Source organism: Sabethes cyaneus, chromosome 1, assembly GCF_943734655.1.
Source record: "Sabethes cyaneus chromosome 1, idSabCyanKW18_F2, whole genome shotgun sequence".
Taxonomy (NCBI): Eukaryota; Metazoa; Arthropoda; class Insecta; order Diptera; family Culicidae; genus Sabethes; species Sabethes cyaneus.
The window spans coordinates 127,094,243-127,105,366 of NC_071353.1; the positions used below are offsets into that span (position 1 = coordinate 127,094,243).

The 11,124-nt window shown below is 42.7% G+C and overlaps 2 protein-coding genes across 2 annotated transcripts; one reads left to right on the top strand and one right to left on the bottom strand.

The window, feature by feature from the left end:
- Positions 1-7,640: 7,640 nt before the first annotated feature.
- On the bottom strand, positions 7,641-9,173 carry LOC128746208 (odorant receptor Or2-like). Its single transcript, XM_053843255.1, has 4 exons — positions 8,961-9,173; positions 8,223-8,738; positions 7,952-8,161; positions 7,641-7,742 (listed from the first exon to the last, which is right to left on the bottom strand). Exons 1-4 carry the CDS (start codon positions 9,171-9,173, stop codon positions 7,641-7,643), a joined length of 1,041 nt encoding a protein of 346 aa, XP_053699230.1.
- A 326-nt stretch (positions 9,174-9,499) lies between these two features.
- On the top strand, positions 9,500-10,897 carry LOC128746209 (odorant receptor Or2-like). Its single transcript, XM_053843256.1, has 4 exons — positions 9,500-9,712; positions 9,958-10,398; positions 10,536-10,745; positions 10,796-10,897. The coding sequence occupies exons 1-4, from the start codon at positions 9,500-9,502 to the stop codon at positions 10,895-10,897; spliced, it is 966 nt and encodes a 321-aa protein (XP_053699231.1).
- The last annotated feature ends 227 nt before the right edge of the window (positions 10,898-11,124 follow it).

Consider the following 11,124-nt stretch of genomic DNA (forward strand, 5'->3'; position numbering starts at 1 on the left):
AAGCGTTCAAACCAAATTGCTGGAAAAGTAAAGCAACACTGTCACAGAATCAAATGGGGGATCAATTTTGGTAATGTCAATCATAGCGGAGGATTTTACACCGGCTTTAAATTCAATCCTGTGCTTCGCATTACACGGTCACAACAATGGTACCAGATGTGACTTGCTTTCATTGCAATTGTCTTCGAGTGACAGTTTTCCATCAGACCAGAACACACGTAAAAGGGTAGGCAGGACCTCACCCGCACTTGATTCCTCATATCATCGTTTTACAGATCTCGTTGGTTGTGACGACGCGTCACTTTTCCGCTTGCACACTTGACGGGATGTACTTTTTGTACGCTCCTATCGGGATCCTTTAAACCACCGAAAATTGATTACAATGTCAAACTATCGCAATCAATTAGTTGAACCAAAACGCGGGGCCGGCGAGCCGCTTTTGATACGGTTGCTTCACGTTTCACCCTCCTCGTGTGCAAATGGAAGAGAAATTCGTTTAGGTACCACGATTAGGGAGGGGGACGACGAAGCGGACAAAGATTTGATTAAAACATGATTGTAGACGACGGTGTTGGGAGGAAAAAAAATTATCGCATCAAGCGACCTATTATTGGTATGCAAATCTATGCAAATTGTGTTTATAATAGTGTCAATAAATTGTGAAAATTCGTAAATTATAAATAATAACACCGATAAGCGACGACTTGGTTGGTGTGTCATTGCGTGTATACACGGTCCAGGAATCGGGATAATATTGAATGAAGGAGCGAAAAGAAAAGCACGGAAAGGTGGGGTGCCAGAGATTGTTTGCAATAAAATATTTTATTTCGGCTCATATTTTTTGCTACTTTAGCTGCTGTTGCGTTGTCTAGGCATGCAGCTCCTAGCTGTACCGAAAAGGAAAAGGACACAATTGGCCATCGGTGAATATGTATATATCGACTGCTGAAGCGACATTGTTATGCAAATTGGCCGCTTCTAGACACTGTAGATTCAATTTAAGATGCTTCTGGCCAATCTAAAAAATCTGAACTAATCGTAAACATGCACGAAATATGTGTCTCAGATAATGGAGCGCGGACAGTGGACTTTGAAACGGGACTGGCCAATAAGTTTCGAGGGTGCAGAGATTATTAAATATGATAGTAACAAACATATATCGGAAATATGAACACACTCTCTGATTCGCTCGGACTTCATACATGAATATATGAATATCAGATTTTCTAGTCCATAATCAATGGAATCAAGTTCAGACGGTTGACTGTACTTGAGTTAACATAAACCAATTTTCCAGTAACATAACCTTTGACATTACTCCGAAACAATGCAAAATGCTCATGCAAATGCAATATACGATGCTTTCAATGCAGCCCTTCGTTATATTTACCCCAAAATGGACCTTCCTTTCATCTCTTTGTTGGACCTTAAACTTGAATGTCATCGTCGTCGTTGGAAATCGACGACTGCAGCGACTCAATTCAGCTCACATGTGTCATGAAGAGACAATCACTGTATGATCTATTGTTTGGAATCGTCGAATCACTCGGCTCGATAGATGAATAGAGTAAATAATTGGCAAAAATTCTTCCTACCAAACGGTTCATTCAGCAGCAGCAGTTGAACAATGCCCTTAGCCCGGAAAAAGGACACACAAGCATCCCTTCGCCCCACCCACATACATCCACCCCATCTAAACGTAACAAGCAAGCAGAGCGTGGTTCGTAAAACATTTTAATTTGAATTTATTTGCTAACCACTCATCTATTCAGTGGACCTTCGGACAGCGGACAAGCGTCCCTTCCGTTATTTGAATATTTCCATGTACAACACATTCATCTGTATTTGAAAGACAACTTTTTTTTCGCTTTTCTATCCAACATCCAGCGGCTTCGCTTCGTTGCAATTTTGCACCATTTAGTGGACAATTAATGCTCCGCTCTCGACGCTCGTATAAATATTAATCAAATTAGACTCGGGACAACTGTCCCGGTCGACGAGGTGCCGCATGGTCAACCACCACCACCACCAAAAAGAAGACGAACGAAATATGATGATTTATTTCCAACACCCTCGCCTGGGCTGAAAACCCTTGGACCAAACACATTTGATTGATTCGCAATCCGGAGCAAACAAAAAACACGAAACCGTTCCAGTGCATTACAAAACACAACCAAAGTGTCATCAATCTGGTAGGACACGCGGACCTCGGCGAAGCGTAGGTCGTGCTTTATCGAACGCAATCCATAACCATATACATACGGTGGAGGAGGAATTCCACAAACAGGATTCGTCCTTTGCCGAAACAGAAGCAAACTGTCAGTGCGGCGCTATTTTACTTTCAAATTTTTCATTGATCGTCAGTCCGTGTTTGGTCTTTTCCGTTCTGATCGAATGCTATTGTGATGTCACCGTTGAACATGATTGATTAAAGAAATCTTCAGAATTTCCAACTGAATTCAAACGCGTGCAGCGATTTTTTCCGGGAGTGTGGAAAACATAGAATATCGTCTGAAAGATATTGAGCTGTTTTCGAAACAAACGAAACGAAGCGAAAAACTTTTGCGAGAAACAACACAATACGTCAATTTGCAGTTTCACATTTAGTTCGTTTCAATTCGTTAAGGTATAAAAATGCAGTACAACTTTCCTAAACATTGGACAGTAATCTCAGACGAATCGTGACTCCGTTACGCTCTTGTACCCCGGTGTGTACACAATAATTGTCCCTTATTTACACCACATTGGCTCACAGTCGGAGCGTTATCATTGCCGTCCGACTGCGTGACGATGCCGAAAAGGATCTTAATTGCTGCCGCTTAGGCAAGCAAACAAGCAAGACATCACCGACCCAAACCGACCCGATTAAAGTCGATAACGTGTTTACGATCCCTGGTCGGTCGGTGAAAAGCCGCACAAAATGGAAAACCACCCACAGTGAAGGCTACAAAAAGAGCAACCGACTTTTATCACCACGGTTGGAATAAGGATTCGAAAGTCAACGGCGAACTAATTGATTTGCCGCCGGACGGAATCTGGCTTCGATTATTAGCTAGCTTCCTTCCTGGGTGGTATGTCTGCTTGTGCGATCGTGGCGACGTTATTGTCTCAATATTTGGTTCCACTCAATCCGGCTGCATTGACCAAGGTTCAAACAAAACTTGATAAACTGTGTGTCCTTTTCGGCACATTAGGTCCGCAAAATAAGGTTCAACCAATTAACGGTGGACCTCCCATCACGGTACCTAGCAATATTGACGCACTATGAGATGATGAAAGGCAACGAGTTATCCGGTGGAGGCCCGTAGACGACCGTATATGCGTGTTGAGAATTAAGGGTAAATTCTTCAACTATAGACTCTTCCGATAAGTATAAATACACTTTTTACAATTTTTAATTCAAGCTGTATTAGTTTTTGTGGGGCAAGCGAGTTCTCTAACTTTTCTCTTAACACTACTTATAAGCTTTTGCACAGTGCTTTCTCGTACCATTTTGATCACTTTAAGCCAATCTTTTTTGAATTTCAACGCTGTCGGCTGGTTTTATGTCTTTCCTCAGCTTTTCTTTCGTCAAAGCCCAAAAAGTCTCAATTGGACGAATCTCTGACAGTTTGGTGGGTTCATGTCTTTCGGACACATGTGACATTGTTGGCTTCGTACCACTTTAGCGCAACCTTAGAGTAGTGACAGGAAGCAAGATCAGGCCAAAAGATTGCGAGATTGTCATGATCAGGGATGGAAAAAATCGCTTCTATCGATCAAGATGATAGGAGCGATCAGATTCAGATTCATTGACATCACTACTTACAAGCGACAAACACTTTGTCGCGATCCGCATAGATTATGACAAACCTTATGTCAGAACATGTTCATTGCATGATTGCGTTGAGAAATATAACAGATACAGACGATTGGTTGTGTGCATCGCATGAATCGCAATACAAACAACATGTGTGACCTTTTTTCTCGCAGCTAGGTAAAATGTAACACTATGATCGACTGCTGAGACTGTTTAGAGAACAAAATCTTGAGATCAACGCTAAAGAGTCACTCTTTGTCATGATCTGTACGAATCGTGATCTGTGCGTGTGGCGATAACTCACAGATTTTATCAAAATCACTGATCTTCCATCCCTGGTCATGATGTTTGATCATGGGTAGCAACCTTTTTTGCAGACATACTTTCACGTGGATTTTGCCATTCATAGTGTCTGTTATAATGGATGGACGAGACATTTTTCCGCATTCGCATATGACTTGCCACACCACAACCTTCTTCCCGAATTTTTCGGTGCAAACGGCCTTAACTGATTCAAGAACATCCTTCCCCTTCGGTGAGGTATAAAACTGTGGTCCCGACAGAGTTTTATAGTTGAGCTTTATATAGCTTTCATCATCCATGAAAAGTTTGTCGTACAGCTTCCGAGCCCTTGGTTTCACAGATTCTGCCTGTTTGGTGCTTCGTTTCGGCTGCTTCTGCTTCCGACGGGTCTGCAGGCCCATTCTCTCATTGGCACGCATCACCATGGTCGGGGAAGTATCCTGTTTTTTGCCACATCTCGCACTGATGCCGAAGGATGCCGCTCATAGTAATCTCTTATCTTCCTGTCCATTGTAAGGTCAAAAAAATCAGGTTTTCGACCGCATTTCGGGGTATCTGCCAAAGTGCACTGTTCTCCATACTTCCTCAAAGCGGTTTGAACTGCTCCGATGCTCACACCTTCTTTCTTAGCTAATTTTCTGACTGAAAGTCCACTCACAGTGCCCCATTTGTGCACAATCCGTTTTCTTTGATCGGAAGAAAGGCCACGCATTTCGAAACTTTCGCACAAAATACCGAAAAAAATGACAACATCGGTTTCGTTTGGATGTAAACAACAGGACGCAGCCAAAATTTGGTTGAAAACTGCACGATATTTGAAACGACGGTTAATTTTTAGTGTATTTATACTTATCGGAACAGTCTATACAGCCTAATCAAATTATGCCCATCGAATGAAAAATCCGATGATGCTAAGGACGAGTTTTACGACAGGCTTGAGAGCATCGAGGGAGAGTGTCCAAAACACGACGTGAAAATCATCATCGGAGAGGCAGATTCGCAGATCGGGAGGGAGGAATTCTTCCGTCCAGTCATTGGAAGACATAGCCTTCATCTGTCGACCAATGACAACGGTCTGAGGCTCATAAATTTTGCCGTGGCCAGAGGAATGGCCATCTGTAGCACGTACTTGCCACGTTTGAATATTCGGAAACACACCTGGAGGCATCCAAATGGCAACTCTAGCTCTCAGTTCGATCATGCCTTGATTGACGGTCGACACTTTTCGGATGTTATCGATGTACGGAATTTAGGGGACCAAATATCGACTTTGACCACTATCTCGTAGTGAGTAAAATTCGCGCAAGGCTGTCGAACACGGCAAAAGCTCGCAGAGGACGCTGCGTTTCAACATTCAGCGGTTAACGGCAGACGGCGTGGCAGTGGAGTACGCCAGGAAGCTTGACCAACGAATCGTAGAACAGCAGGTACCATCGAAACAGCTGTGAGAGAGGTGGTAGGCACGACGCGTGTAAGACAGCGTAACAGCTGGTTTGACGCCGAATGCATGAGAGTGACAGATGAAAAGAACCAGGTTAGGAGTCGCATGCTCAATGCGGCAACGAGTCAAAACAGAGAGAAGTACAGAGAGACTAGAGCTGCGGAGAAAAGAGTCCACCGTCTAAAGAAACGTATGAGGAGCACATGCTCGCCGGCGCAAAGGAGCGAGACGCCAGCAACAACACACTGAGTTTCTATAAAACGGTGAGATGCAGGAATTTTGCCATGCCTGTGATGTGCAATGATAGTGCTGGCAGCCTGCTTACCGACAAAACGGCGGTAGCAGCCAGGTGGAAGGAGCACTTCCAGACACTGTTGAATGGAGAAGTAAACGCGGAGATCAGCAGGGACAGGATAGGAATTGTAAGCGATGGCCAAGTTGTGGAGCCACCAACACAGGAGGAGGTTAAGAAGGTAATCAGTGAGCTGAAAAACGGTAAGGCTGCTGGGAAGGACGGTATCCCGGCCGAACTTCTAAAAGCGGGGAGCGAGCGGTTGTACAAAGCAATCCACTGGATCATTGTCGGGATCTGGGAGGAAGAACAAATGCCGGAGAAATGGTTGGATGGCCTCATTTTCCCAATTTTCAAAAACGGACATCGATTGGAGTGTAAAAACTATCGAGGAATTACATTGCGCAATGCTGCCTACAAGGTGCTTTCCCGTATCCTGTTCTGCAGACTGAGACCGTTAGCGGAGTCCTTCGTCGGCGAGTACCAAGCTGGTTTTCGTGAGGGTCGCTCCACGACGGATCAGATGTTTACCCTGTGTTAGTTACTAGACAAGTTGCGGGAGTACAATTTGCAGACACACCATCTGTTTGTGGACTTTAAAGCGTCGTACGATTCAGTCAAACGAAATGAGCTGTGGCAAATAATGCTAGAACATGGTTTTCCGATGAAACTAGTTACGCTGATTCGTGCGACGGTGGGCGGATCCATATCATGCTTTAGAATAGCAGGTGAGACCTCAGCTGCTTTCGTGACGTTGGATGGCCTGAAGCAAGGGGATGCACTCTCTAACCTGCTATTCAACATTGCCTTGGAAGGTGCATTACGAAGGGCAAACGCGGAAAGGAAATCTCACATGCTTCTTGGTTTTGCGGATGGCGTCGATATCATCGGAATCAACCGTAGAGCAGTGGAAGAGGCCTTCAGGCCCTTTAAAAGGGAAGCGGCGAGACTGGGACTTACTATTAACACCGCCCAAAACGAAGTACATGGTTACTGGCAGGGAACGTGGGAGACCAAGTGGTGTTGGTGCCGAGCTGGAGTTAGATGGGGAACGATATGAAGTAGTGGAGGAATTTACATATCTTGGTACACTCGTGACACGCTGTAAGCCGCGATGTAAGCGGCGAAGTGAAACGACGAGTTGCAGCTGCGAATCGGGCTTTCTGCGGTTTATGTTGCCAGCTTAAGTCCCGTAGTTTGCAAATTCGCACAAAACTGGCGCTCTACAGAACACTAATCCTCCCGGTGGCTCTTTACGGACACGAATCATGGACGCTAAAGGAAGCTGATCGACGACTGCTTGGGGTCTTTGAGCGTAAAATTCTGCTTAGATAGCACTTGGTGGCAAAATGGAAAATGGAGTATAGCGCAGATGCATGAATCACGAGCTGTACCAATTATACAAATATGCTAATATAGTGAAGGTAGTGCAATGTGGCAGGCTGCGGTGGGCTGGGCATGTGGCCAGAATACCCGACGAAAGCGTAGCCAAAACTATTTGCAGCAGAGAACCAGGAAGAGGCCGTAGACTCCGAGGCAGACCCCGCACCCGGTGGGTGAGTGCTGACGAAGACGATGCATGTTCAGCTGGTGTTCGTGGGGATGGGGGAACAGCAGCCCAGGCCCGACGGTACTGGAGGACCATAATTCGTTCGGCGCAGGATCGGTAATGGACCGTTGCCACTAAAGCAAAGTAAGTATGAGATGTAATCGGTCTCAATATTTCTCAATACTGTGGCGAGCATTAAATTTATAGTCGACATTTTCCAAACAAGTGTTTTAAAACCCAAAGCAACTTTATTTATTCATCTATTGAATCGTCTCAGTATAGTACAATATGAGTACGATGTTTTGAGTAATGATTGAAACATCTCCAGCGTCATCGGAAATACGTTTCCTAGTGTTATCTGAAAATAAACAGTTCAAAACATAAACGAGACAAAATTGGATTTTTTTTAAATTCTACAATATTGGCGTAGGTGGTCACACAAAATGTAATAGAATTGAAAGGATTTTTTCCAATTTTTTCTCGTTCATTCGTAAATTTTACTAAGAAACCCGAAAATAATTAAAATTATTCAGCTTGCGACTGTTATTTCAGGGAAAGTTGACTTACCTTTAATGGACGCTGGGCACTGAGGCTAATTAGCAGCAGTTTTTTCTTCACTGAATCATTTACGTCGGTCCAAGGTCCATTGTAAGCAGCCTTGGCGATTCCGAGACTCTGTTCGCTAACTTCATTCGCATGCCAGTAGAAGGCGAAAACCTGCAATACTACCGCAACCAAATAAGGAACGATGAACAACAACCGGGTTGGATTCTTGGTCTAAAATTATTGTAACTGTTGGGAATCATAAAATTTTAAGTTAATTATTTGGTAAACTAACCATTATTAGTAGAAACAATAGAGCACACATAAAAATTCCGTATGATACGAATTCAAAGAAACAGACGTAGGTTACTAATGAATTGAATTCATACACGTAGTCTTTGATCCGTAGATGATCTTCGATGTACTTATTCACGATGCAGTTCAGACTGTCCGTATGTTCCCCTATAAAAGTAGTTTTCAGTGTTGCCAGTTGATGTTGTAAAGTTTTGATCTGAATCACTCCAAATAAAGTGGCAGACATGAAGAAATTAGTGAACGGAAAATACATGCCGCAGGCAGGAATCAACCACAAAGCCTGCATGATGCAGATTATCTCATACTGAGGCGACTCCAGAACATCTAATCCTGGAATGTACAGACTGAACAGCATTCGGCGGCTGCTGGTGAACAGTGGATAAGCCGAGATGCACGCTGCAACGAAGTGTCCTAGTGCATAGTTACTGTAACATAGTACTCTCGCTCGCTGGGTGAGGCTTGATAACACACTCCGCACTGCTTCGTCTTCAATTGCCTATAAGGAGTGGAAGACACAAAAATCATGAACGTATGAACAGTTTGAATCTGTAGATTAACCTCAATTTCCGTGTACTTGGAAGCCATTTTTGTAAAAAACATTTCATAGTTTTTGCGTTTGTAAACCAAAACCAGTGGTCGCAGCTACCGTCGATGGGTTATTTGGGAAGTAAATGATTATTAACTGACACTATTTCCTGAACACATTTGTTAAACTTACAAGCGTATTGAACAGTATTATAGCAAAGAATGCATTTATGATGACCTCCTCGAAATTATTCTCGCTGTGGCATAGATCAGCGAACATAAACAGTACCAGCAGGCCCGCCGGAATAGTACCAACGTAGCGCATGAAGTCGTGCTTCAGTAGGTACGACCAGAACCGACAAATGCGGACGTCGATAGAAATTATCGGACACTCCAGAATATTCATTGTTCTTCTCCGTGTGTTTCCCGATAAATAAACGTCGTATTTTATCCGTTAGTTTGGCGCGAGTAATAAGCAAGTGTATTTACGAAACCAATTTAAAACAAAGTGATTTTCACCTCATCAATGAAGGAGCTGTTTAGGTTGCTATTTTAACAATCAATCAAGGTAATGTGAGAATTGTACCACACGGTGGCAATGGCTTGTTATTCTCTAAATCGTATGTTTACAATTTCCTTATCCTTTGAATTTAACGACCGAACGAAACACACCGCCAGGTTCTCATTGATCGAAAAGCATACAAACCTAACAGACGATAACGAGGATATAAAATGAATATTTTAAACTGTCCAATAATTTCCATTGATATCCGAATTTGTCGCTTCTGGTCGTACCTGCTGAAGCACGACTTCATGCGCTACGTCGGTACCATCCCGGCGGGTCTGCTGATAGTGTTTATGTTTGCTGATCTATACCACAGTGAGAACGACTTCGAGGACTTCATAATAAATGCCTTTTTTTCTTTACTGCTGTGCAATACGCTGGTAAGTGGAGCTATGTAGTCTCAACTTCATATTTGGGAAGTATGTTGTTAGGTATACGATTTATTTCTTTATTTTCTTTCAAACTAACTCAACGACGACGACCGTAGTTGCGACCGACAGTTTTAGCGTATAATCGCGAAAAATTTGAAATATTCTTTACGAAAATTGCTTGCAAGTACGCGGAAATTGAGGTTAGTGTCAAGTTTAATGTACAGCGTATTTTATGTAGCTTTCACTCCTTACAGGCAATTGAAGATGATGTAGTGCAGAAAGTGTTGATGAGCTTCACCCAGCGTGCGAGAGTTCTATGTTACAGTAATGTTGCTCTGGGATTCATCGTTGCTTTTTGTTTCTCCAGTTATCCACTATTCTCCAGTAGTCGCCGAATGCTGTTTAGTTTGTACATCCCAGGAATAGATGTTTCAAATTCGCCTCAGTATGAGATAATATGCATTTTGCAAGCTTTGTGGTTAATTCCTGCCTGCGGCATGTATCTTCCTTTTACGAATTTCTTCATCTCGGCCACTCTGTTTGGAGTGATTCAGATCAAAACTTTACAACATCAGTTGATGTCACTAAAGACCACGTTGAAGGGAATGGACATGGACGGTCTGAACTCCATCGTGAATAAGTGCATCGAAGATCATCTTCGGATTAAGAACTATGTGTATGAATTCAATTCTTTAGTAACTTATGTTTGTTTCTTTGAATTCGTGTCTTATGGAATTTTTTTATGTGCTTTATTGTTCCTCATAATAATGGTTGGTTTACTAAACAGTTTGCCTAACAATTCAATGATTGCTAACAGTTGCATTAATTTTAGACCGAAAATCAAAGCCGGTTTTTGTTCATCATTCCTTACTTAGTTGCCATTGTACTGCAAGTGTTCGCTTTCTACTGGCATGCGAATGAAGTTAGTGAACACAGTCTTGGGATTGCTAAAGCTGTTTACAATGGACCGTGGATCGATGTGGATAATTCAGTAAAGAAAAAGCTTCTACTAATCAGCCTCAGTGCCCAGCGTCCATTGGAGGTAATTCATTTTCTCTTCTCTAATCAGCTGCCTTAAACTCTTTTTTTCAGATAACACTGGGAAACGTTTTCCCGATGACGTTGGAAATGTTTCAATCCTTGCTCAAAGCATCGTATTCTTATTGTACTATACTAAGGCGTCTAAATCGATAAATATGTGGTAAACAATGTTGCTCTGTATCATAGAATACTGATCCTAAAATTATTTTAATCCTTCAAAAATACGAAAATACTTTGTTCAGTCTCTTTCCGTTTTATTACGATGTGACAGTTGCATTATCTGTCTTCGCGTTGCTGGTGTCAATATTTGTGTTTAAATGTTAAGATTGGAAATAATTATATACTACCTTCTACAGCCTCCAAGTTGGCCTTCGTTCACT